The following is a 27,987-nucleotide window of genomic DNA, read 5'->3' on the forward strand; positions in this document are numbered from 1 at the left end:
CCTCTGAAGGAAGTTTCCTTTTCTCGGCTGTCACAGAAAGTGGCGTTTCTTGTTGCGATCACATCGCTTCGGCGAGTGTCTGAGCTGGCAGCTCTGTCATCCAAGGCTCCCTTCCTGGTGTTCCACCAGGACAAGGTAGTGCTGCGCCCTATTCCGGAGTTTCTCCCTAAGGTCGTATCCTCTTTTCATCTTAATCAGGATATATCCTTGCCTTCTTTTTGTCCTCATCCGGTTCACCGGTATGAAAAGGACTTACGTTTGCTAGATCTGGTGAGAGCACTCAGAATCTACATTTCCCGCACGGCGCCCATGCGCCGTGCCGATGCACTTTTTGTCCTTGTCGCTGGTCCGCGCAAGGGGTTGCAGGCTTCTAAAGCCACCCTGGCTCGATGGATCAAAGAACCAATTCTAGAGGCCTACCGTTCTGCGGGGCTTCCGGTTCCTTCAGGGCTAAAAGCCCACTCAACCAGAGCCGTGGGTGCGTCCTGGGCATTACGTCACCAGGCTTCGGCTCAACAGGTGTGCCAGGCAGCTACCTGGTCCAGTCTGCACACTTTCACCAAGCATTATCAGGTGCATACCTATGCTTCGGCGGATGCCAGCTTAGGTAGAAGAGTCCTGCAGGCGGCAGTGACACCCCCGTAGGGGAGGGCTGTTTTGCAGCTCTAACATGAGGTATTTCTTTACCCACCCAGGGACAGCTTTTGGACGTCCCAATCGTCTGGGTCTCCCAATAGAGCGCTGAAGAAGAAGGGAATTTTGTTACTTACCGTAAATTCCTTTTCTTCTAGCTCTTATTGGGAGACCCAGCACCCGCCCTGTTGTCCTTCGGGATGTTTTTTTGTTGTTTGCGGGTACACATGTTGTTCATGTTGAACGGTTTTTCAGTTCTCCGATGTTATTCGGAGTTAATTTGTTTAAACCAGTTATTGGCTTCCTCCTTCTTGCTTTGGCACTAAAACTGGAGAACCCGTGATACCACGGGGGGGGTATAGCCAGAGGGGGAGGGGCCTTGCACTTTTAATGTAGTGCTTTGTGTGGCCTCCAGAGGGCAGTAGCTATACCCCAATCGTCTGGGTCTCCCAATAAGAGCTAGAAGAAAAGGAATTTACGGTAAGTAACAAAATTCCCTTCTTCACCCAAGTTTTTTACGTTGAACCAGTCAAACAATGTAATAGTGTCTACAAAGTGGAATACATTTTTTTTTTTTTTTTCCTTTTGCATCTTCATTGCAGAGATATTAGCAATCAAAGTATTTTGTACATAATGAGATAACACCCACTCGCACTTCAAAAGTTATCACACAGCTTTCACTGGGGGCGTGTACTTGTTCTCCCTGTATGATGCTGACCAATCATAAGCAGGCAGCAACACTCGGGAAAGAACACGCCCCCACCTTAGTTTAAGCAGCATGTATCAGCTGACAGGTTCTTTTGTGTTTCACCTCTTAAAGGGATTTTTCTTTATCGTTCCTTTGGGAGACCCAGACAATGGGTGTTTAGCTTCTGCCTCCGGAGGACACACAAAGTACTACACTTAAAAGTGTAGCTCCTCCCTCTGAGCTTATACACCCCCTGGAGAACCAGATCTAGCCAGTTTATCGCTTTGTGTTCAGGAGGCATACATCCACACATGCATTCTCATCTGATTTTTGGAAAGAGTTTGAAGAAAAGCGGGTCCAAGTCTGGACCCCCGGCATGTCCCTTCTCACCCCACTGTGTCGGCGGTGTTGTTAAGGTTGATTCCAAGGCTGGAGCCTTACATGCCGCGCTCCTTCACCATCCCTCCTGGGCTCTGGCTTGAAGTGGGAGCCAGCACGGTTCTCCATGCTTGGCAGGAGACCGGTCTCCATCCGCAGCCTTTCAGGATCCTGCTGGACCGGAGCACTCATCCCCAGGGACTTGGAACCCTGCGTCTCAGCAAGCTAAGTACCTGAGGCGTTTATATATTGGGGGTCCCTGTACTTTATTGTTGTGGGAGAGTGTGCTGATTGTGTTTTATGACATTTCTGGTGGGTTCTCTGGCTGTCGCCTGAGAACAGCGCCGATGGTGCCTGCGCGCCGGCCGCACCGCTCAAATTTAGGCCCCGGCTTCGCCAGAGGCCTAGTTTCGGTTTCTCTGCCCTCGCATGTCACTCATGCAGAGGGACAGGCTCTGCTCCGCCCGGCGGCCGTTCTGTACAGGGGAGGGTCACTCCTCACTGCAGTGTATGTCCCCTCCCCTGTAGGTCTCTATGGCCCTCCAGATCCCGCTCTCAAGCAAGTCCCGCCCCCTCTCTTCGCTCCGGCGGCCATTTTCTCAGCGTTCCCCCTGCGATCAATCATTGCAGCGCTGGTCTGCAGCTTCTCTGCTGAGGTGCTGTGCTTGGGGGTCCGGGCTTCGGGATCTGGAGGGCACACAACACCGCTCCAGCGGTCTGGTAAGCCACAACCTCTGGTTGTGGACCTCTGTATATACTCTCTGGGGGTCATTCTCTGGCAGAGCCCCCACTCCAGCAGCATGTCTCACACGAGGAGCAAGGCTCCAAAGCTGTATTCAGTATGCGCTGCATGTAAGCTGCTACTGCCTGAACCGAGCACCTATCCACATTGACACCTGCTCTAACCTGACGGTGCCTCAGCCTGGAGTCTCACTCCCAGTGGTCTCTCCGGCTGCTCCTGCTCCTGTGGCTGAACCCCCGGCTTGGGTAGAATCCTTTTCTAGGTCTATCTCCCAGTCTTTTACCGACTCCATGGGACTTCTGTCCAGGACTTTGCTGAATATGCATCAGCCCCCTTCACAGGGTGCCTGTGCTACTAGAGGTCTCTCAGGACCGGAGCTCACAGAGGATTCATCATCTGGTCCCAGACCCCGTCCTTCTAAGAAGAGATGCAGGGTTCCCCCTCCTTCCTCGTCCCGCGGCTGTGATTCAGGAGCTGACTCGCAGGACGAGGAGGATTCCTTTACGGGGGGCTCGGAGGTTAACTCCATGTACCCCATTGATCTGTCCGAAAGTGACTCAGATCTTAGTGACTTGATTGCGTCCATTAATTCTGTACTGGATCTCAATCCGCCAGTATCAGAGGAGCAACCCTCTCTGGCAGAAAAGCACCAGTTTACCTCGCCTAAAAGGGCAAAGAGTGTGTTCTTTAACCACTCCAGTTTTCAGGCCGCTGTGACCAAGCCCAGGGCCTGTCCTGACAAATGCTTTCCAAAGCGTGGTTCTGATGACCGTTTTCCCTTCCCACCTGAGGTGGTCAAGGAGTGGGCTCATTCCCCAAAGGTAGACCCCCCCCGGTGTCTAGACTCTCAGCCCGGACCGTTGTATCGGTGGCTGATGGCACCTCTCTTAAGGATTCCACTGACCGCCAGATTGACCTTCTGGCCAAATCTGTATATGAGGCGGCAGGGGCCTCGTTCTCCCCGACTTTTGCAGCAGTGTGGGCTCTCAAAGCCATCTCTGCTTCTCTAGAGGGGATGCATTCCCTCGCCAGGGAATCTATGCCCGAAATGGTTACCTTAACTTCCCAAGCTTCAGCTTTTTCATCCTATGCCATGTCTGCCATGCTGGAGGCTTCTCACCGCACTGCGGTGGCTTCGGCTAATTCCCTCGCTATCCGCAGGATCTTGTGGCTTCGAGAGTGGAAGGCAGATGCCTCTTCAAAGAAGTACCTTGCTGGACTCCCTTTTGCTGGGTCCCGGCTGTTCGGTGAACAACTGGATGAAATTATTAAGGAAGCTACTGGCGGGAAGAGTACTTCCATGCCACAAACTAAAACCAGGAAACCTGTCCAGGGCAGGAATCAGTCGAGGTTTTGTTCCTTTCGTTCCTCCAACTGGTCGTCCTCTAAGCCCTCGGCCTCGTCCACTAACTCAGCCAAGGACCAGAAATCCAACTGGCGCCCAAAAGCGCGTCCACAAGACCGCAGGAGGTGCTGCCGCCAAGGCAGCGTCCTCGTGACTATCTGCCCGCTCCAGCAACATCCTTAGTTGGTGGCAGGCTCTCCCACTTTGGCGACGCGTGGTTTAAACACGTCTCCGATCAGTGGGTGCGGGATATCATCTCCCACGGCTACAGGATAGAATTCTCTTCCAGCCCGCCAAACAGATTTTTTCTGTCAACTCCCCCCTGCTCCAAGGCCGCCGCCTTCTCTCAGGTCGTGGCATCCTTGCAGGCCAACGGAGTAATTGTACCGGTTCCCGCCCGGGAACGGTTCAGAGGTTTCTACTCAAATCTCTTCCTAGTCCCCAAAAAGGACGGTTCCTTCCGGCCCATCCTGGATCTCAAGCTTCTCAACAAGCATGTTCAGGTGCGGCATTTTCGCATGGCGTCTCTGCGATCAGTCATTTCCTCAATGACCCAAGGGGATTTCCTGGCATCCATCGACATCAGAGATGCCTATCTGCATGTGCCAATTGCAGTTTCACACCAGCGTTGGCTACGTTTTGCAATCGGAGAGGAACATTTCCAATTCGTGGCTCTCCCCTTCGGGTTAGCCACGGCCCCTCGGGTATTCACCAAGGTCATGGCAGCAGTGATTGCGGTTCTGCACCTCCAGGGGTTGGCAGTGATTCCTTACCTGGACGACCTTCTAGTCAAGGCTTCATCCAGCGCAGACTGTCAGCGGAGTGTCTCGCTCACTCTCGCCACTCTAGCCCAATTCGGGTGGCTTGTCAATCTTCCCTAATCCACTCTGACTCCGACCCAGAGTCTCACGTACCTAGGGATGCAGTTCGAGACTCTGCCGGCACTTGTGAAGTTGCCCTTAGTCAAACAGCAGTCCCTCCAACTGGCGGTGCGCTCTCTGCTGGGGCCCCGCCGTCATTCCATCAGGCACCTAATGCAGGTACTGGGTCAGATGGTGGCGTCAATGGAGACTGTTCCCTTTGCCCAGTTCCATCTGCGTCCTCTGCAGCTGGACATTCTCCTCTGTTGGGACAAGCGGACTTCCTCCTTGCACAGGTTAGTGGCTCTGTCGCCACAGACCAGGAGCTCTCTTCAGTGGTGGCTTCGGCCCCTCTCTCTGTCTGAGGGGCGCTCCTTTCTGGCCCCGTCCTGGGTGATCCTCACCACGGATGCCAGTCTATCCGGCTGGGGAGCAGTATGTCTCCACCACCGAGCGCAGGGCACTTGGACTCCGTCCGAGTCAGCCCTTTCGATCAATGTGCTGGAAACCAGAGCCGTGCTTCTGGCTCTCCTAGCTTTTCACCACCTATTGGCGGGCAAGCACATCCGAGTCCAGTCAGACAACGCGACAGCGGTTGCCTACATCAATCACCAAGGCGGGACACGCAGCCGCCTGGCAATGTTGGAGGTACAACGCATCCTTCAATGGGCGGAGGACTTCAAGTCCACCATATCCGCAGTCCACATTCCAGGCGTGGAAAACTGGGAGGCAGATTATCTCAGCCGTCAAACCGTGGACGGTGGCGAGTGGTCCCTGCACCCGGCAGTTTTTCAGTCAATCTGCCGCAAATGGGGCACTCCGGACGTGGACCTAATGGCATCCCGTCACAACAACAAAGTTCCCGTTTACGTGGCTCGCTCCCACGATCCTCAGGCATTCGCCGCGGACGCTCTGGTTCAAGACTGGTCCCAGTTTCGTCTGTCCTACGTGTTTCCCCCTCTAGCTCTTGCCCAGAGTCCTGCGCAAGATCAGAATGGAGGGCCGTCGAGTCATCCTCATTGCTCCGGACTGGCCCAGGCGAGCTTGGTACCCAGACCTGCTCCATCTGTCCGTAGAGGTGCCGTGGCATCTTCCGGACCGTCCAGACCTTCTCTCACAAGGTCCGTTTTTCCGCCAGAATTCTGCGGCTCTCAGATTGACGGCGTGGCTCTTGAGTCCTGGATCTTGACAGCTTCTGGTATTTCCCCTGAAGTCATCTCCACTATGACTCGGGCCCGTAAGTCTTCCTCCGCCAAGATCTATTACAGGACTTGGAAAATTTTCCTGTCCTGGTGTCGCTCTTCCGGCCATCCTCCTTGGCCTTTTTCCTTGCCGACCCTTCTGTCCTTTCTACAGTCCGGTCTGCAGCTAGGACTGTCCCTCAATTCTCTCAAGGGACAAGTCTCGGCTCTGTCAGTGCTATTCCAGCGGCGTATCGCCAGGCTGGCTCAGGTCCGCACCTTCATGCAGGGCGCGTCTCACATCATTCCACCTTACCGGCGGCCCTTGGACCCTTGGGACCTCAATTTGGTTCTCACGGTTTTGCAGAAACCCCCCTTTGAGCCTCTTAGGGAAGTTTCCTTGTTTCATCTTTCACAGAAACTGGTCTTTCTAGTGGCCATAACTTCCCTCAGGAGAGTCTCCGATTTGGCTGCGCTCTCTTCGGAGTCACCTTTTTTGGTTTTTCATCAAGATAAGGTGGTTCTCCGTCCGACTCCGGACTTTCTTCCTAAGGTGGTGTGAGGTAAATCCGGAGATATGACGATAAATCATGATATTCAAGTTATGTCAGGAAGCCCTCTCCTGGTGTCACCCCCCCTTTCCTTCACACAACTCCTTCAATCAGAAAATTTACCACAGGGATAAACGGTTTGTGTAGCAGATAGGTGTCAAAGGAACTGGTCTGTGTTCCACTTACACCTCCAACAGCCATCTCCTCTGATATGGAGATTAGTGTTCTCTCAGGCCTCTAAAACAAAGAGAGAGAGGAAGAGCCCCTGGGAGCTGTGTCCGCTCATCAAAGAAAGTGGACAGTGACCTGGCAAAACCAAAAGGGAGCTAGTCACCACAGGAGAGCATACTGCTGGCTCCGTAATATCATACCCAGTTATGATATTACCGTGCGTCTCAGCCCTACACCCCCTACATCGTTAGAATCGGGACTTCGAGCCGAATCTGTGCATATCCTCGGAGTGTATATGGCACCCTGGGGCGGCGAGATATGGAGAACTGCTAGTAGGAGTCCAGTAAATGAGTCGTGCTTGGACTCAAAATGCAGAGGGGACCCGGGCGGATCTGATGGCACCAGAACCGTCCCGATCGGACCTCCCAGTCCGGAGTTGCAGGTAATAGCCCCTTCTGGGATATTACTCTGACTCCATGCAGGGGGAGTGGCAGTGCTTCCCTGTGAGGTCACTAAGGTAGGAGGGGACCTGGATTTGCCCAGGTTGATAACCCTACTTCGGCCATTTTCCAGTGTTCTTTTGCTCGGGGGCCTGGTTGGGAAAGACCTGTGAGGGAGATCCTGGAAACCTGGTCCACGTCGCCCCCCTGTGGCCAGACGCACAAGGTAACTGCTGGAACTGTGTATGCCTGTTTGTAAACCATGCTTTATCTGTAACTGTACTCTGACCTATGTATATTCTGTAGATCTCCTATTGTATATATTGTAGTTTCTAGTGTGGCTTCGGCCGATTAAATTATATAATTAATCTTGGGCTGTTCTGTTATCTCGATCTTGAATCCCACGTCTGTGTGTTCGGCTAATAGTTACCGTAAATCGGTTGGTGGCAGCGAGTTGTGCCAAGGATTATTGTGGGGAGGCCAGTGAGATTCGGGAAGATTTTATATATTCCGCCCGCGGAGGTCGGGGGAATATATACCCTACTCTCACCGGGGACCCTTCAATAATCGGCATAAGTAGTATAGCGGCCTCCTTGCTTATTGTCAGGCAATTCCATAATTGGCCTGACTATAAGAGGGGCGCTAGAGAGCGCGTCACGTGCTCTTTCTGTCGGTCGGGAGGTATAAAGGAGGGGTGACCCCCACTTGTTACCCCCCGATCGTGACATTGGTGGCCAGCACGGGGGATTTCTGAGTGACCCTCCCTGGTGGTTCGTGACAGGTGGTCTCTCCTTTCCACCTTAACCAGGACATTACCCTACCTTCCTTTTGTCCGGCTCCTGTTCATCGCTTTGAAAAAGCGTTGCATACTCTGGATCTGGTGCGGGCGCTCCGGATCTATGTGTCTCGCACTGCTGCTCTTAGGCGGTGCACCTCTCTTTTTGTGCTAACCACGGGTCGGCGCAAGGGCCTCTCTGCTTCTAAGCCGACCTTAGCCCGTTGGATTAGGTCGACCATTTCGGATGCCTACCAGTGTTCTCAGATGCCTCCCCCGCCTGGGATCAAGGCACACTCGACCAGAGCTGTCGGTGCCTCTTGGGCTTTTAGGCACCAGGCTACGGCTGAATAAGTCTGTCAGGCTGCCACTTGGACTAGCCTGCATACCTTTTCAAAGCACTACCAAGTGCATGCTCATGCTTCGGCAGATGCGAGCTTGGGCAGACGCATCCTTCAGGCGGCTGTCGCCCATTTGTGAAGTTAGGCTCCGCCTACTTCTTAGTTTTTCTGTTTATTCCCACCCATGGACTGCTTTGAGACGTCCCATTGTCTGGGTCTCCCATAGGAACGATAAAGAAAGAATTTTATTTACTTACCGTAAATTCTTTTTCTTAGGCTATGTGCGCACGTTGCGTAAATTCATGCAGTTACGCTGCGCTTTGTAGCGCAGCGTAACTGCATGCGTCCTGCGTCCCCTGCACAGTCTATGGAGATTGTGCAGGGGCCGTGCGCACGTGGCGTTTTAGAGCGCAGCGCTTCGGCTACTGCCGAAGCGCTGCCTAAAAAGTGACATGTCACTTCTTTCCTGCGCTTTGCCGGCAGCTCCTGCTCTGTCTATGGCAGGAGCTGCAGGCAGAGCGCATGGAATCGGCTTCACTACGGACATTTCTGCAGCGATTTAAAGCGCACATGTGCTCTTCAGATCGCTGCAGAAATTTCTGCAGTGAACTGTACGCAACGTGCGTTCATAGCCGTATAGTTCCGTATTGGGAGACCCAGCACCCTCCCTGTTGCCTGTTGGCAATTTCTTGTTCCGTGTGTTATCACCGGCTGTTGTCGTGGACAGAGTCTCCGGTTGTTCCGGTTCTTGCTCTGTTTTACTTGTGGGTGGCTATTCTCCTTCAGCTTTTGCACTAAACTGGCTAGATCTGGTTATCCAGGGGGTGTATAAGCTCAGAGGGAGGAGCTACACTTTTTAGTGTAGTACTTTGTGTGTCCTCCGGAGGCAGAAGCTATACACCCAATGTCTGGGTCTCCCAATACGGAACTATAAGAAAAAGAATTTACGGTAAGTAAACAAAATTCTCTTTCTTTGTCGCTCCATTGGGAGACCCAGACAATTGGGTGTATAGCTTCTGCCTCCGGAGGCCACACAAAGTATTACACTTTAAAAAGTGTAACCCCTCCCCTCTGCCTATACACCCTCCCGTGCATCACGGGCCCATCAGTTTTATGCTTTGTGTTGAAGGAGGCACACATTCACGCAAGCTCCACATTTAGTCAGCAGTAGCTGCTGATTTTATCGGATGGAAGAAAAGAGGGCCCCCCATAGGGCCCCCGGCATGCTCCCTTCTCACCCCACTAAGGTCGGCGGTGCTGTTAAGGTTGAGGTACCCATTGCGGGTACAAAGGCTGGAGCCACATGCCGTTTTCCTTCCCCATTCCTTAGAGGCTCTGGGAGAAGTGGGATCCTAACCGGTTACCATGCACTGGGACCGGGCTCCCTCCGCAGCCCCTGGGGGAATCTGACGGACAGGAGACTGGGTATCATCAGGGACAGGCCCTGCTTCTAAGAGGTACTCTGTGTCCCCTTGGGGACGGCGCATGGAGCGCCTGTGTAACAGACGCTGCAGCAGCTGCTGTTTTTTGTGACGCCGGGACTACCGCGCCGACCGCGCCTGTTTGCCGGCCGCGTTATTAAATTTAGTCCCCGGCTTCTGCGGCCTAGTACCATAACTCCCGCCCCCGGGCCTGCCAGTCAGGGGTAAGGGCGGGACGCTCGACTAGACGTCGGCAGTGAGGGCTGGAGCATACTTAGGTGTTCTCCTCCCCCCTCACTGAGCACTGAGGGGCACCAGATTCCCGCACTTTATTAGTCACGCCCACGGCTCCCTCCTCCTCTGAGAACGCTGGCAGCCATTGTTATAATCACTTCTGCCGGTGGAGGAATTCAGAACGAGCTCTACAGCTCTGGGAGGCCCAGGCGGGGAATCTGGTGGTCACACAACCGCTTTGGGCGGTCGGTAAGCCGCACCGGTTAAGGTGCTGGCCCCCTTGGGTGCCGAAGTGTATATATATATATTCATATATTGTATACATTTTCTCTGTTCGGCCGCATTATTTGCCTTTGGCTATATACCCTCACTGATTACTCTAAGAGGAGACAACAGCATGTCGTCCGCAAAGAGCAAGGGTGCCAAGGCACAGGCTTATTTTTCAACCTGTACCTCTTGTGCGGCTATGTTACCTGCAGGTTCCACCTACCCTCATTGTGTGCAATGCTCGGCCCCTGTGGCACTCACTCAGCCGGAGCCTTGGGCACTGGTGGGACCCTCGGCTCAGGTAGAACCGCCGGCTTCCACTGTCCAGGTGGAAGGGACAGAGTTTGCAGTTTTGGCTGAGAAACTCTGAGTCGCTTTCACAATCCATGGCTCAGTCTATGGACAGATGGTCTGCTAAGATACTAGAAGCCTTGCAGTCCAGACCGGTATCACAGGCCCAGGGCAGTTCATCACCCCCAGGCCCCTCTCGGTCGGCGCAGCAAACTGCTCCTGGGGTGACACCTAGGTCCCACGGAGAGGACTCCGACACGGACCGCAGTCCCAGACCGCCTAAGCGGGCTCGCTGGGAACCTTCCTCGCCTTCATCACGCTGCTCAGGGTCTCAGCATGAGGACTCTGGAGGATGAAGCGGAGGTCGCAGCTCAGGGCTCTGACCCTGACGTTGCTCTCAATCTTGATACACCTGAAGGGGACGCCATAGTAAATGACCTTATAGCGTCCATCAACCAGGTGCTAGAACTTTCTCCTCCAACTCCACCTATAGAGGAGTCGGCTTCACAGCAGGAGAAACACCAGTTTAGGTTTCCCAAACGTACACGGAGTGCGTTTTTCGATCACTCTAACTTCAGAGATGCTGTCCAGAAGCACCGAGCATTTCCGGACAAGCGCTTTACTAAGCGCCTTAATGACACACGTTACCCCTTCCCCCCCCTGACGTAGTTAAGGGTTGGGCTCAGTGTCCCAAGGTGGATCCTCCAGTCTCTAGACTGGCGGCTAGATCCGTAGTATCAGTGGCAGATGGCTCATCGCTCAAGGATGCCACTGACAGGCAAATGGAGCTCCTGATGAAATCCATCTATAAAGCCATAGGCGCATCTTTTGCTCCGGCATTCGCAGCCGTGTGGGCACTCCAAGCTATCTCAGCTTGTCTGTCTTAGATTAATGCGGTCACACGTACCTCTACTCCGCAGGTTGTGTCTTTGACTTCTCAGGCGTCGGCTTTTTCGTCCTACGCCATGAACGCCGTCCTGGACTCTGCGAGCCGTACAGCGGTAGCATCCGCCAATTCGGTGGCAGTCCGCAGGGCCATGTGGCTACGCGAATGGAAGGCATACTCTGCTTCCAAGAAGTTCTTAACCGGATTGCCATTTTCTGGCGACCGTTTGTTTGGCGAGCAATTGGACGAAATTATTAAACAATCCAAGGGAAAGGACTCGTCCTTACCCCAGTCCAAACCAAACAGGCCTCAGCAGCGAAAGATACAACCCAGGTTTCGGTCCTTTCGGCCCTCAGCCAAGTCCCATTCCTCCACGTCCAACAGGTCAGAGAAGGGCCAGAGGAACTCTTCTGCATGGCGGTCTAAGTCACGGCCTAAAAAGACCGCCGGAGGAGCCGCCCCAAAGGCGGCCTCCTCATGACTTTCGGCCTCCCCAAACCGCATCCTCGGTCGGTGGCAGGCTCTCCCGCTTTTGCGACGCCTGGTGGCCACATGTCCAAGACCGATGGGTGAGAGACATTCTGTCTCACGGTTACAGGATAGAGCTCAGTTCTCGTCCTCAGACTCGTTTCTTCAGAACATCTACGCCCCCCGAGCGAGCCGATGCACTTTTTCAGGCGGTGAACACTCTGAAGGCAGAAGGAGTTGTGATCCCCGTTCCCCTTCAAGAACGTGGTCGCGGTTTTTACTCCAACTTGTTCGTGGTGCCAAAAAAGGACGGATCATTCCGTCCCGTTCTGGACCTCAAACTGCTCAACAGACACGTGAGAACCAGACGGTTCCGGATGGAATCTCTCCGCTCTGTCATCGCCTCGATGTCCCAAGGAGACTTCCTAGCATCAAGCGACATCAGGGATGCTTATCTCCATGTGCCGATTGCACCAGAGCATCAACGCTTCCTGCATTTCGCCATCGGGGACGAACACCTTCAGTTCGTGGCACTGCTTTTCGGCCTGGCGACAGCCCCACGGGTCTTGACCAAGGTCATGGCAGCAGTGGTGGCGGTCCTACACTCTCAGGGACACTCGGTGATCCCTTACTTAGACGATCTTCTAGTCAAGGCACCCTCCCGGGGGACATGTCAACACAGCCTGAACATTGCTCTGGAGACTCTCCAGAGGTTCGGGTGGATCATCAATTTCCCAAAGTCAAAATTGACACCGCCCCAATCACTGACTTACCTCGGGATGGAGTTTCATACTCTCTCAGCGATAGGGAAGCTTCCGCTGGACAAACAGCGTTCGCTGCAGACAGGGGTGCACTCTCTCCTTCGGGCCCAGTCACACCCCTTGAGGCGCCTCATGCACTTCCTAGGGAAGATGGTGGCAGCAATGGAGGCAGTTCCCTTTGCGCAGTTTCATCTGCGTCCACTTCAATGGGACATTCTCCGCAAATGGGACAGGAGGTCGACGTCCCTAGACAGGAACGTCTCTCTTTCACTGGCAGCCAAAACCTCTCTTCAGTGGTGGCTTCTTCCCACTTCTTTGTCGAAGGGAAAATCCTTCCTGCCCCCATCCTGGGCTGTGGTCACGACGGACGCGAGTCTGTCAGGGTGGGGAGCGGTCTTCCTCTACCACAGGGCTCAGGGAACCTGGACTCCGACAGAGTCCTCCCTTCAGATCAATGTTCTGGAAATAAGGGCAGTGTATCTAGCCCTAAGGGCGTTCCAGCGGTGGCTGGAGGGCAGGCAGATCCGAATACAGTCAGACAACGCCACGGCGGTCGCGTACATCAACCACCAGGGCGGCACACGCAGTCGTCAAGCCTTCCAAGAAGTTCGGCGGATTCTGCTGTGGGCGGAAGCCACAGCCTCCACCATTTCCGCAGTTCACATCCCGGGCGTAGAAAACTGGGAAGCAGACTTTCTCAGTCGCCAGGGCATGGACGCAGGGGAATGGTCTCTTCACCCGGACGTGTTTCAAGAGATCTGTTGCCGCTGGGGAATGCCGGACGTCGATCTCATGGCGTCTCGGCACAACAACAAAGTCCCGGCATTCATGGCACGGTCTCAAGATCACAGAGCTCTGGCGGCGGACGCATTAGTTCAGGATTGGTCGCAGTTTCGACTGCCTTATGTATTTCCTCCTCTGGCACTACTGCCCAGAGTGTTACGCAAGATCAGGTCCGACTGCCGCCGCGCTATCCTCGTCGCTCCAGACTGGCCGAGGAGGTCGTGGTACCCGGATCTGGGGCACCTCACGGTGGGTCAACCGTGGGCACTCCCAGACCGACCAGACTTGCTGTCTCAAGGGCCATTTTTCCATCTGAATTCTGCGGCCCTCAACCTGACTGTGTGGCCATTGAGTCCTGGCTCCTAGCGTCCTCAGGGTTATCTCTATCACGCCTTTCGCAGAAGGTGGCCTTCCTTGTGGCAGTCACATCACTTCGGAGAGTGTCTGAGCTAGCAGCGCTGTCATGCAAAGCCCCCTTCCTGGTGTTTCACCAGGATAAGGTGGTTCTGCGTCCGGTCCCGGAATTTCTCCATAAGGTGGTATCCCCTTTTCATCTCAATCAGGATATCTCCTTACTTTCTTTTTGCCCTCATCCAGTTCACCAATGTGAAAAGGATGTGCACTTGCTAGATCTGGTGAGAGCACTCCGGCTCTACATTTCTCGCACGGCGCCCCTGCGCCGTTCTGATGCGCTCTTTGTCCTTGTCGCTGGCCAGCGTAAGGGGTCGCAGGCTTCCAAGTCAACCTTGGCTCGGTGGATCAAGGAAACGATTCTTGAAGCCTACCGTTCTTCTGGGCTTCCGATTCCTTCACGGCTGAAAGCCCATTCTACCAGAGCCGTAGGTGCATCCTGGGCATTGCGGCACCAGGCTACGGCTCAGCAGGTGTCAGGCGGCTACCTGGTCGAGTCTGCACACTTTCACGAAACACTATCAGGTGCATGCCTATGCTTCGGCAGATGCCAGCCTAGGTAGGCGAGTCCTTCAGGCGGCAGTTGCCCACCTGTAAGAGGGGGCCGTTTTCGGCTCTTTTTATCGAGGTATTCTTTTACCCACCCAGGGACTGCTTTTGGACGTCCCAATTGTCTGGGTCTCCCAATGGAGCGACAAAGAAGAAGGGAATTTTGTTTACTTACCGTAAATTCCTTTTCTTCTAGCTCCTATTGGGAGACCCAGCACCCGCCCCTGTTCCCTTCGGGCTGTTGGTTCTTTTGTGTACACATGTTGTTCATGTTGAATTGTTCTTTGGTTCATGGTTTCAGTTCTCCGAACATCCTTCGGATTGAATTTACCTTAGACCAATTTATAAGTTTCCTCCTTCCTGCTTTGGCACCAAAACTGATGGGCCCGTGATGCACGGGAGGGTGTATAGGCAGAGGGGAGGGGTTACACTTTTTAAAGTGTAATACTTTGTGTGGCCTCCGGAGGCAGAAGCTATACACCCAATTGTCTGGGTCTCCCAATAGGAGCTAGAATAAAAGGAATTTACGGTAAGTAAACAAAATTCCCTTCTTTTCATTAATGTCCCAGTATTAGAAAAGGTCAGCTTTTAACGATCAGTGGGGTCCGTAAGATCAAAAAAGGCTGCAGTTGTACATCACCCAGGCCAAAAACTAATACTTTAGCAGGATGCAGCTAAACCCCCACTAAGTGGAGGCATCACAGGTGCAGGAGGAGCAAATCACACACACACACACACACACTTCCAAAAAGTGGAGGGGATGATTGCTGGATATTAAAACTGGACACTGATGGCTTGCATAGAGCGCTGTTCACACATGCAGATACAGTCGCAAGCCTCTTGGGGACGCCCATACTATTAGATCAGGCGGGCTGCCAGACCAAACTCTATCTGTGCATCATACAGGGACAGGAGCTCTAATATCCAAGGCCTAACAGAAAGGGGCCTGGCTGCATCCTGTACAAAAAGAGGTTTTAGTTGGTATTATGGCCATAAAGCAGAAGTCTACAACCCTCGTCACGGGATCCCATGCTTGTAAGTCCCTATACTATATATAAAAAAAATAGATCACATCCATCCATGTGCAGCTCTAGGTCTATTCAGGTATTTCTGTGAAGCGGGAGCAAAACTATAGTTCTGAACAGTAAGTACCCATGGGATGGGTCCCCCGAGCCATTTCCTAAGTTGGGACAAGCCGTCTGAGGTTTATGATCAGTGTGGTTTGCATGAGGAGTCTCTTGACACTTTATTAGCCTGGATAATTGGAATTTTGACTTTTTTAATTTTGTTTTGTTTTCAACAGCAGAACCAAGGAGAACTCCAAGAAAGCGAAGAAGTGATGAACTTTCCCTTCCAGACCCACCACCTAAAAGGAAGAGGGTCTCGTTTGGGGGACACCTTAGTCCGGAGCTGTTTGATAAAAGATTGCCTCCCAATTCACCCCTTAAAAAAGGTGCAACGCCTGCTCGACGCAGTCTGTCTATCAACTCTCCTCGCACCGTTATACGGAAAAGCTTTGGCCCAAAGCAATCTGTTATCAGGGTAAGAGTTGTTTTGGTTTTTTTTTAGGATAGGACAGTATTAAAATGCTAGTATCCTGGGAAGTCACGATTTGCAGTGGAATATATCATAGAACTTAACACAATATATTACATAATGCAAAGACAGATTTCTTTGTCGCTCCATTGGGAGACCCAGACAATTGGGTGTATAGCTTCTGCCTCCGGAGGCCACACAAAGTATTACACTTAAAAGTGTAAAGCCCCTCCCCTTCTGCCTATACACCCCCCGTGCATCACGGGCTTCTCAGTTTTTATGCTTTGTGCGAAGGAGGCACACATGCACGCATAGCTCCACATCTTAGTCAGCAGCAGCTGCTGACTATGTCGGATGGAAGAAAAGAGGGCCCATATAGGGCCCCCAGCATGCTCCCTTCTCACCCCACTCTGGTCGGCGGTGCTGTTAAGGTTGAGGTACCCATTGCGGGTACATAGGCAGGAGCCACATGCTGTTTTCCTTCCCCATCCCTTAATGGGCTCTGGGTGAAGTGGAATCCTAATCGGTCTCCAGGCACTGAGGCCGTGCTCCCTCCGCAGCCCCTGGGGAATCTGCTGGACAGGAGCCGATTATCGTCAGGGACAAGGCCCTGCTACTATGAGGTACTCTGTGTCCCCGTGGGGACCGCGCATGGAGCGCTGGTGCCATATACACTGCAGCACTGCTGGGTGTGTTAGTGCGCCGGGGACTACCGCGCAGGCCACGCTGTGAGGTACTCTGTGTCCCTGTGGGGACCGCGCATGGAGCGCTGGTGCCATATACACTGCAGCACTGCTGGGTGTGTTAGTGCGCCGGGGACTACCGCGCCGGCCGCGCTTATATGCCGGCCGCGCTTATAACTTTAGTCCCCGGCTTTTGCGGCCTAGTATCGCATATTCCCGCCCCCTGACCTGTCAGTCAGGGGAAGGGAGGGACGCTGCACAGGACGTCAGCGCTGAGGGCTGGAGCATACTCTGTATCCTCCTCCCCCCTCATTCAGCACAGTGGGGCTCCAGATTCCCGCACTTTCTTGGGCACGCCCACGGCCTCCTCCTCTCCACAGAACGCCGGCAGCCATTCCTGTCAGCACTTCTGACGCTGGAGAGGAGAGACAACAGGCTCTGGGAGGCCCAGGCAGGGATTCTGGTGATCACACAACCGCTTTGAGCGGTCGGTAAGCAGCACCTGAGGTGCTGGCCCCACTGAGTGCCGGAGTGTACATATATATATATATGCTTATATGCTATACATTTACACTATACTGTCGCACTGTTGATTTCTTCGGCGCTCTATTGGGAGACCCAGACGATTGGGTGTATAGCTACTGCCTCCGGAGGCCACACAAAGCATTACACTAAAAAGTGTAAGGCCCCTCCCCTTCTGGCTATACACCCCCCGTGGGATCACGGGCTGCTCAGTTTTCAAGCTTTGTGCGAAGGAGGCACACATCCATGCATAAGCTCCACTGTTTAGTCAGCAGTAGCTGCTGACTATATCGGATGGAAGAAAAGAGGGCCCATACTAGGGCCCCCAGCATGCTCCCTTCTCACCCCACTTGCGGTTTGTAAGGTTGAGGTACCTATTGCTGGTACGGAGGCTGGAGCCCACATGCTGTTTTCCTTCCCCATCCCCCTGAGGGGCTCTGAGGAAGTGGGATCTTTCCGGCCACCAAGCCCTGAGGCCGGGCTCCATCCACAGACCCATAGAACCTGCTGGATGTGGAGCGGGAGTGCCGTTCAGGGACAAGGCCCTGCAACTTTCAGGTACTCTGTGTCCCCGTATGGCAGGCCACGCACACTCCGGGCTTGCTGGGTGTGCTAGTGCGCCGGGGACTGTAGCGCTGTGCGCTGGGCTTATAGTCCCTGCAGATTACTGGGGGACTTTACGTGTGGGGACCGCCGTGCCGACCGCCCCTGGAGCGGCGGCGCAGCTGCGACTTGTAGTGCGCCGGGGACTTAGCGCCGACCGCGCTTTTACGGCGGCGGCGCTTCTAACTTTAGTCCCCGGCTTTTGCGGCCTAGCGCCGCTTCGTTCCCGCCCCCACCCTGTCACTCAGGGAAAGGGAGAGACGCTGTTCTATAGCAGCGCCGAGGGCTGGAGCCTTATTTGCATTCTCCAGCCCCCTTCACTAGACACAGTGGGCGCCGGGTTCCCGCTCTTGTCTCGGGCACGCCCTCGGCCCGCCCCTCTCCTCTGGACGCCGGCAGCCATTCCGGCACGCAGAGCGGGAAAACTGAGACAAGCGCTGAGCTACCAGCACAGGATTCCGGCGCCACACACCCGCTTTTGTGCGGGCGGTAAGCGGCAACTAAAGTGCTGACCCACTAATGCCGAAGTGTCCTGTTGTACTTTTGTACGGTCGCTATTCAGGATGCAGACCTAGAAACAGCAGCAAAAGATCAGGGGTGCTAAAGCACAGACTCTATATGCTGCTTGTCTTGCATGTGCTGCAGTGTCATGTGTCCTTTATGCTTGTATGCTTTACATTGCACTGTAAGGGCTATTCTTGGCTGTCTACCCGCCTAGATGGCTAGACAGCGGCAGCAAACAGCAATGGTGCTAAGGCACAAGCTTTCAATGCTGCTTGGATTGCATGTACTGCAGAGTTTATTTTCATGCTTGTACATTCACTGCATGTCGCTATTCTTGGCTAATGCTCCTTGATGACTAGACAACAGCAGCAGAAAAGCAAGGGTGCTAAGGCACAAGCTTTCAATGCTGCTTGGATTGCATGTGCTGCAGTGGTTATTTTCATGCTTGTATGCTATACATTCACTGTATGTCGCTTTTCTTGGCTAATGCTCCTGAATAACTAGACAACGGCAGCAGAAAAGCAAAGGTGCCAAGGCACAGGCTTTCTATGCTCCTTGTACTGCATGTGCTGAAGTGTTTATTGTACTTCATGCTTGTATGCTATACATTGCACTGTACGGTCGCTATTCTTGGCTAATGCTCCTAGATGGCTAGACAGCAACAGCAAAAAAAAAAAAAAAAAAAAAAAAAAAGCATGGGTGCCAAGGCACAGGCTTTCTATGCTGCTTGTACTGCATGCGATACTGTTCCAGGACCCCCAGTGTGTGCAATTACTCAACGGGGTCTCTGCTACAGGTGGCCAAAAGAACCACCTGTGATCCCTGTCCAGGGACAGGGACGGAGTTGCAGTTTCCGCTGATATATTGTCTGTGACTATGACTAACATCTTACAGACTTTGCAGTCCAGACAGACCTTGGGCAATGTTGATTCAATGCCCCTGGCCACCCTGATTTCGAAACAAATCATGGCTCCAGGAGGGTACCATGCATCCCAGGGTGCAGGCTCTGACACGGACGACAGTCCCAGACGGCCTAAGCGAGCTCCCTAAGAACGGCCCTCGACTTCATCACAGTACTCTCTGTATGATGATGCAGACGTAGCTGTTCAGGACTCTGATCCTGAGACCGCTCTCAATCCGGATACACCGGATGGTGACGCTATAGTGAATAATCTTATAGCGTCCATCAATGGAAGGTTGGGTATTTCTCCCTCAACTCCTCCAGTGGAGGGGTCAGCTTCACAGCAGAAGAAATCCCTATTTCGGTATCTCAAGCGTATATTGAGTACTTTTCTGGTCACTCTGACTCCAGAGAAGCAGTCCAGGAACACCACGCTTATCCCGATAAGCGTTTCTCCAACCGTATTGAGGATACGCGTTGTCTCTTCCCCCCTGACGTGCTCAAGCGCTCCAAGGGTGGATCCCCCAATCTCCAGGCTTGCGGCTAGATCTATAGTTGCAGTGGAAGATGGGACTTCACTTAAAGATGCCATTGACAGACAGATAGCCCTCTGGTTGCAATCTGTCTATGAAGCTATCGGCGGGTCGGTTGCCCCGGCATTCGCAGCCATAGAGGCACTCCAAGCTATTTCGGCTAGTATTGCGCAGAGGGACGCGGTCACATGTACATCTTGGCCGCAGTAGCGTCCTTCACCTCGCAATGTCGGCATTGCGACTCAAGCTGTTTATGCTGTCCTGGACTCTACGAGCCGTACGTCAGTGGCGTCCGCCAACTCCGTGTTGTTACGCTCCTAGTGTTAAGAGATTGGAGCAGATGCTGCTTCCACAAAAGTGCTTAACCAGATTGCCTTTATCTGGTGACAGACTGTTTCGTGAGCGGTTGGATTAAATCATTCAACTGTCCAAGGGTACGGATTCTTCCTTACCCCAGCTATCAAACAAGTCCCATCAGGAGAAGGGACAGTCGAGGTTTCGGTCCTTCCCAGGCTCGGGCACGTCCCAATTGCCCTCGTCCAACGGGACTCAAAAGGCTCAGAGGGGCGCAGATTCCTGGCGGGCTCAATCACGCCCGGAGAAGGCAGCCGGAGGAACCGCTACCAAGGCGGTTTCCTCATGACTTTCAGCCCTCTCTCTCCGCGTCCGCGGTCGGTGGCAGACTCCCCCGCTTTAGCGACATTTAACTGCCACAGGTCAATGGCCGGTGGGTGAGAGACAGTTTGTCGCAAAAACTTCCTCACCGGCCGAGCCGAGGCTCTTCTGCAGGCAGTAGGAGTCGTAATCCCGGTTCCTCCTCAGGAACAAGAGACACTTTTTACTCCGATCTGGTCGGGGTGACAAAATAGGACGACTCCTTCCGTTCCGTTCTGGACCTTAAACTGCTCAACAAGCACGTGAAAACCAGGCGGTTCCGGATGGAATCCCTCCGCTCCGTCATTGCCTCAATGTCTCAAGGAGATTTCCTAGCATCAATAGACATCAGGATGCTTATCTCCACGTGCCGATTGCTCCAGAGCACCGGCGTTTGCTACGATTCGTTATTGAAGACGAGCATCTTCGGTTCGTAGCCCTACCCTTCGGTCTGGCGACAGCCCCACGGGTTTTCACCAAGTTCATGGCAGCAGTGGGACCACTCCCGCACTCTCAGGGTCACCCTGTGATCCCTTACTTAGACCATCTACTTGTCAAGGCACTCTTTTAAGAGGCATGCCAACACAGCCTGAACATGGCGCTGGAGACTTCCCAGAGTTTTGGGTGGGTCCTCAACTTTTCAAAGTTAAACCCAATCGCTGGCATATCTTAGCTTGGGGTTTCACACTCTCTCAGCGATGGTGAAGCTTCCACTGGACAAACAGCGGTCACTACAGACGGGGGTGCAGTCTCTCCTTCAAGGAGACACCTCATCCAGAGGCAGTCCCTTTCACGCAGTTTCATCTGCGTCCACTTCAATAGAACATTCTTCGCTAATGGGAGGGGAAGTCGATGTCCCTACACAGGAACGTCCCCCTTTCTCAGACGATCAAGGACTCTCTTCAGAGGAGTCCACTCTTCAGATCAATTGTCTGGAGCTCTGGGCAGTGTATATTGCCCTGCAAGACTTCCTGCAGTGGCTGGAAGGCAAACAGATCCGAATTCAGTCGGACAATCCACAGCGGTGGCATACATCAACCACCAAGGCGGACTACGCAGTCGGCGAGCCTCCCAGGAAGTCCGCCGGATTCTGCTAGGGGTGGAACACAGAGCATACACCATATCAGCAGTTCACATCCCGGGCGTAGAAAACTGGGAAGCAGACTTCCTCAGTCACCAGGGCGTGGACGCAGGAGAATGGTCTCTGCACCCGGACGGGTTTCACGAATCGGCACAACAGCAAGGTCCCGGTTTTCATGACGATCAAAGAGCTCTGGCGACAGGCATCTCACGGTCGGTCAACCGTGGGCACTACCAGACCGGCCAGACTTACTGTCCCAAGGGCCGTTTTTCCATCTGAATTCTACGGCCCTGAACCTACTGTGTGGCCATTGCGTCCTAGATCCTAGTGTCCTCAGGATTATCCCAAGGGGTCGTTGCCACCATGAGACAGGCTATGAAGCCCACGTCTGCTAAGATCTACCACGGAAGTGGAAGATTTTCTTTTACTGGTGCTCTGTACAAGGAGTGTCCCCCTGGCCATTGGCATTGCCTACTTTTCTTTCCTTCCTGCAATCTGGATTGGAAAAGGGCTTGTCGCTCGGCTCCCTTAAAGGGCAACTCTCGGCGCTATTGGTGTTTTTTTCAGAAGCGTCTAGCACGACGTCCGCAGGTACGCACGTTCCTGCAGGGGGTTTGTCATATCGTCCCCCCGTACGAGTGGCCGTTAGATCCATGGGATCTGAACAGGGTACTAGTTGCTCTCCAGAAGCCGCCTTTCGAGTCTCTGACGGATGTTTCACTCTCTCGACTATCACGGAAAGTGGCCTTTCTGGTAGCGATCACGTCTCTTCGGAGAGTGTCTGAGCTAGCAGCGCTGTCATCCAAGGCTCCCTTCCTGGTGGTCCACCAGGACAAGGTAGTGCTGCGCCCCATTCAGGAGTTTCTCCCTAAGGTAGTATCCTCGTTTCATATTAATCAGGATATCTCCTTACCTTCCTTTTGTCCTCATCCGGTTCACCGGTATGAAAAGGATTTACATTTGTTAGATCTGGTGAGAGCACTCAGAATCTACATTTCCCGCACGGCGCCCCTGCGCCGCTCTGATGCACTCTTTGTCCTTGTCGCTGGCCAGCGCAAGCGGTCGCAGGCTTCTAAAGCCACCCTGGCTCGATGGATCAAAGAACCAATTCTGGAAGCCTACCGTTCTGCGGGGCTTCCGGTTCCTTCAGGGCTGAAGGCCCATTCAACCAGAGCCGTGGGTGCGTCCTGGGCATTACGACACCAGGCTTCGGCTCAACAAGTGTGCCAGGCAGCTACCTGGTCGAGTTTGCACACTTTCACCAAACATTATCAGGTGCATACCTATGCTTCGGCGGACGCCAGCCTAGGTAGAAGAGTCCTGCAGGCGGCAGTGGCCTCCTCGTAGAGGAGGGCTGTCTTGCAGCTCTAACTTGAGGTATTTTGTTACCCACCCAGGGACTGCTTTTGGACGTCCCAATCGTCTGGGTCTCCCAATAGAGCGCCGAAGAAGAAGGGAATTTTGTTACTTACCGTAAATTCCTTTTCTTCTAGCTCTTATTGGGAGACCCAGCACCCGCCCTGTTGTCCTTCGGGATTTTTGGTTTGTTTGCGGGTACACATGTTGTTCATGTTGAACGGTTTTCAGTTCTCCGATGTTACTCGGAGTGAATTTGTTTAAACCAGTTATTGGCTTTCCTCCTTCTTGCTTTAGCACTAAACCTGAGCAGCCCGTGATCCCACGGGGGGTGTATAGCCAGAAGGGGAGGGGCCTTACACTTTTTAGTGTAATGCTTTGTGTGGCCTCCGGAGGCAGTAGCTATACACCCAATCGTCTGGGTCTCCCAATAAGAGCTAGAAGAAAAGGAATTTACGGTAAATAACAAAATTCCCTTCTTTTGGCTATATACCCTCCTGGATTGTACTCAGAGGAGACAACAGCATGTCGTCCGCAAATAGCAAGGGTGCCAAAGCACAGGCTTACTTTGCAACCTGTACCTCATGTGCGGCTATACTACCGGCAGGTTCCACTGACCCTCATTGTGTGCAATGCTCGGCCCCTGTGGCACTTACTCAGCCGGAGCCTCTGCTACTGGTGGCCCAGGTGGAACCAGCTGCTACCACTGTCCAGGTGACAGGGACGGAGTTTGCAGTATTTGCTGACAAACTGTCTGAGACTATGGATAAATGGTCTGCTAGGATACTAGAAGCCTTACCGTCCAGACCGGTAACTCAGGCCCCGGGCACTGTTCAATCATTGACCCCAGGCCCCCCTCAATTGGAGCTGCAGAGTGCTCCTGGGGTGACCCATGAGTCCCAGGGTGAGGTCTCTGACATAGACCGCAGTCCCAGGCCGCTTAAGCGGGCTCGCTGGGAAATTCCCTCGACTTCATCACACTGTTCAGGGTCTCAGCAGGAGGACTCTCTGGATGATGAAGCGGAGGTAGCAGATCAGGATTCTGATCCTGAGACCGCGCTTAACCTGGATACACCTGATGGTGACGCCATAGTGAATGACCTTATAGCAACCATCAATCAGGTGTTGGATATTTCTCCACCAGCTCCTACAATTGAGGAGTCAGCTTCTCAGCAGGAGAAATTCCGTTTCAGGTCTCCCAAGCGTCCATTGAGTATGTTTCTGGATCACTCTGACTTCAGAGAGGCAGTCCAGAAACTCCGAGCTTGTCCAGATAAGCGTTTTTCCAAGCGCCTTAAGGATACACGTTATCCCTTCCCCCCCTGACGTTGTCAAGGGCTGGGCTCAGTGTCCTAAGGTGGATCCTCCTGTCTCCAGACTGGCGGCTAGATCCATAGTTGCAGTGGAAGATGGGGCTTCACTCAAGGATGCCACTGACAGACAGATGGAGCTCTGGTTGAAATCCATCTATGAAGCTATCGGCGCGTCTTTTGCTCCAGCATTCGCAGCCGTATGGGCACTCCAAGCTATCTCAGCTTGTCATGCGCAGATTAACGCAGTCACACGTACATCTGCTGCGCAAGTGGTGTCCTTAACCTCGCAGGCGTCGGCGTTTGCGTCCTACGCCATTAATGCGGTCCTGGACTCTACGAGCCGTACAGCGGTAGCATCCGCCAATTCGGTGGCAGTCCGCAGGGCCATGTGGTTACGTGAATGGAAGGCAGACTCCGCTTCCAAAAAGTTCTTAACCGGTTTGCCATTTTCTGGCGACCGCCTGTTTGGTGAACGATTGGATGAAATCATTAAACAATCCAAGGGAAAGGATTCATCCTTACCCCAGTCCAAACCAAACAGACCTCAACCACGGAAGGTACAATCGAGGTTTCGGTCCTTTCGGCCCGCGGGAAGGTCTCAGTTCTCCTCGTCCAAAAGGCCTCAAAAGGATCAGAGGAACTCCGATGCATGGCGGTCTAAGTCACGTCCTAAAAAGACCGCCGGAGGAACCGCTCCCAAGGCGGCCTCCTCATGACTTTCGGCCTCCTCACACCGCATCCTCGGTCGGTGGCAGGCTTTCCCGCTTTTGCGACGCCTGGCTGCCACACGTAAAAGACCGATGGGTGAGAGACATTCTATCCCACGGTTACAGGATAGAGTTCAGATCTCGTCCTCCGACTCGATTTTTCAGAACATCTCCGCCCCCCGAGAGAGCCGATGCTCTTCTTCAGGCATTGTGCACTCTGAAGGCGGAAGGAGTGGTGATCCCTGTTCCTCTTCAGCAACAGGGTCACGGTTTTTACTCCAACTTGTTTGTGGTACCGAAAAAGGACGGATCCTTCCGTCCTGTTCTGGATCTAAAACTGCTCAACAAACACGTAAAAACCAGGCGGTTCCGGATGGAATCGCTCCGCTCCGTCATCGCCTCAATGTCCCAAGGAGACTTCCTGGCATCAATCGACATCAAAGATGCTTTTCTTCAGCGCTCTATTGGGAGACCCAGACGATTGGGGTATAGCTACTGCCCTCCGGAGGCCACACAAAGCACTACACTAAAAAGTGCAAGGCCCCTCCCCTTCTGGCTATACCCCCCCGTGGTATCACGGGTTCTCCAGTTTTCAAGCTTTGTGCGAAGGAGGTCAGACATCCACGCATAGGTCCACAGATTTTAGTCAGCAGTAGCTGCTGACTAGTTCGGATGGAAGAAAAGAGGGCCCATATAGGGCCCCCAGCATGCTCCCTTCTCACCCGTGGATGGTGTTGTAAGGTTGAGGTACCTATTGCTGGTACAGGGGCTGGAGCCCCACATGCTGTTTTCCTTCCACATCCCCTTGTAGGGCTCTGTGGAAGTGGGATCCTGCCGGCCTCTAAGCTCTGACGCCGGGCTCCATCCACAGACCCATAGCACCTGATGGATACGGAGCAGGAGTACAATCAGGGACATGGCCCTGCATCATACAGGTACTCTGTGTCCCCGGCAGGCACAGACACACTCCGGGCTGGCTGGGTGTTGTAGTGCGCCGGGGACCGTAACGTTGGAGTTAGTGTTCCTACAGTTTACTGGGGGACGTTGTGTTGTGGGAACGCAGCGCCGACCCCCACTGGACCGGGCGGCGCTGCTGTGACTTGTGGTGCGCCGGGGACACGCCGACCGCGCTTTTACGGCGGCGGCGTTTATAAATCCAGTCCCCGGCTTTTGCGGCCTAGCTCCGCTTCGTTCCCGCCCCCACCCTGTCAATCAGGGTAGGGGAGAGACGCTGTTTCGCAGCAGCGACGAGGGCTGGAGCCTGATTTACATGCTCCAGCCCTCTCACTAGGCACAGAGGGAAGCAGGCTTCCCGCTCTTAGCCAGGAACGCCCAGGGCCCGCCCCCCCTCCTCTCTCAGGACGCCGGCAGCCATTACATGCAGTCTGGCTGGAGGAAGGACGCAAGGCTCTGGGAGACCTGGACTAGGGGGCTTTTGGCGACCACACACCCGCTCTTAAGCGGGCGGTAAGCGGCATTTCAGCTGGCCCCTCTAGTGCCTCAGTGTGTATTGGTGTACTGTGTCACCAGATATATATATATATTTATTTATTTCTTGCACTGTGAGGTCGCTTCCTGGCTGGATACCCCAGATCGCTCTGAGGAGGCAGCAACATGTCATCCACAAAACGCAAGGCTGCCAAGGCTAGGGCTGTGTACACTGCGTGTGCTGCATGTGGGGCTGCTCTACCAGCAGGTTCCAAAGACCCCCATTGTGTGCAATGCTCAGATCCGGTGCTGCTTCGCCAGCCGGAGTCCGGAGGGGTAGTGACCCAGGCTGAGACGCTTGTAAGTCCTGCCCCGGTGTCAGGGACAGACTTTGCAGTTTTTGCTGATGGAATGTCTGTGACTATGGCAAAGATCCTTGAAACTTTGCAATCCATGACTGGGGCTCAGTCTATGGACACGGCGAGGTCTCTGTCCTCTAATCCCCCTCAGTTGGAATTAGCCCAGACTGCAAGGGGGTCCCCGGCTTCCCAGGCTGAGTATTATGACTCAGATGATAGCCCCAGCCACCCTAAGCGAGCTCGCTGGGAAAGACCCTCAACGTCATCACACTGCTCAGGGTCTCAGCGCAATCAGTCGCCCTGTGATGCGTCTGAAGAGAGTGATCAGGAGTCTTATCCTGGAACCCCTCTCAATCTGGATACCCCGGATGGGGACGCCATGGTAAACGATCTTATCTCAGCCATTAATAGACTGTTGGATATTTCTCCCCCAGCTCCTTCTGCAGAGGAGGCAGCTGCAGAGCAGGAGAAGTTTCGTTTCCTCTATCCCAAGCGTAAATTGAGTGCTTTCTTGGATCACTCTGACTTCAGAGAATCAATCCAGAAACACGACGCTCATCCAGAAAGGCGTTTCTCTAAACGTTCTAAGGATACACGTTTTCCTTTCCCCCCTGATGTGGTCAAGCGCTGGACCCAGTGTCCAAAGGTAGACCCCCCGATTTCCAAACTTGCAGCTAGATCCATAGTTGCAGTGGAGGATGGCGCTTCACTTAAGGATGCCAATGACAGACAGATGGACCTTTGGTTAAAATCTGTCTATGAAGCTATCGGCGCGTCGTTTGCTCCAGCATTCGCAGCCGTATGGGCACTCCAAGCTATTTCAGCTGGTTTAGCAAAAGTGGATGCTATCATACATCCAGCGGCGCCGCAAGTGGCGTCCCTTACCTCGCAGATGTCTGCGTTTGCGTCTTACGCTATCAATGCGGTCCTAGAATCTACCAGCCGCACCTCAATGGCGTCCGCCAATTCGGTAGTTTTGCGCAGAGCCTTGTGGTTAAAGGACTGGAAAGCAGATGCTGGTTCCAAAAAATGTTTAACCAGCTTGCCTTTATCTAGAGATAGACTGTTTGGCGAGCCATTGGCTGACATCATTAAACAGTCCAAGGGTAAAGACTCTTCCTTACCCCAGCCCAGATCAAGCAAACCTCAGCAGAAAAAATGGCAGCAGAGGTTTCAGTCCTTTCGAGGTTCGGCCAAGACACAATTCTCCTCGTCCAAAGGGACTCAGAGGACGCAAAGAGTCTCAGATTCCTGGCGGGCTCACGCACGCCCCAAGAAAGCAAATGGAGGAACCGCTTCCAAAGCGGCTACCTCATGACTTCCAGCCCCCCCCCTCCGCATCTCCGGTTGGGGGCAGGCTCTCCCGCTTTTCCGACATTTGGACGTCACAGGTCAAAGACCGGTGGGTGACAGACATTTTGTCTCGCGGGTACAGAATCGAGTTCAGTTCTCGTCCTCCAGCTCGGTTCTTCAGAACCTCCCCACATCCAGACCGAGCAGATGCCCTGCTGCAGGCGGTGGACTCCCTAAGAGCGGAAGGAGTAGTGGTTCCTGTACCGCCTCAGGAACAAGGGCGAGGGTTTTACTCCAATCTCTTTGTGGTTCCAAAAAAGGACGGCTCGTTCCGTCCT

General features: G+C 53.6%; 1 protein-coding gene across 3 annotated transcripts in view; it reads left to right on the top strand.

Annotated features, from left to right (window-relative positions):
- The window catches only part of MKI67 (marker of proliferation Ki-67), a 290,198-nt gene that overhangs the window by 60,061 nt on the left and 202,150 nt on the right, over nucleotides 1-27,987 (top strand). For all 3 annotated transcript variants that reach the window (XM_075348448.1, XM_075348449.1, XM_075348450.1), the window contains exon 8: nucleotides 15,480-15,718. In XM_075348448.1, the coding sequence (XP_075204563.1) occupies nucleotides 15,480-15,718 (239 nt within the window). The remainder of the gene's footprint in view (nucleotides 1-15,479; nucleotides 15,719-27,987) is intronic.

The sequence above is a fragment of the Anomaloglossus baeobatrachus genome, chromosome 5 (genome assembly GCF_048569485.1).
Source record: "Anomaloglossus baeobatrachus isolate aAnoBae1 chromosome 5, aAnoBae1.hap1, whole genome shotgun sequence".
NCBI classification, from domain to species: domain Eukaryota; kingdom Metazoa; phylum Chordata; class Amphibia; order Anura; family Aromobatidae; genus Anomaloglossus; species Anomaloglossus baeobatrachus.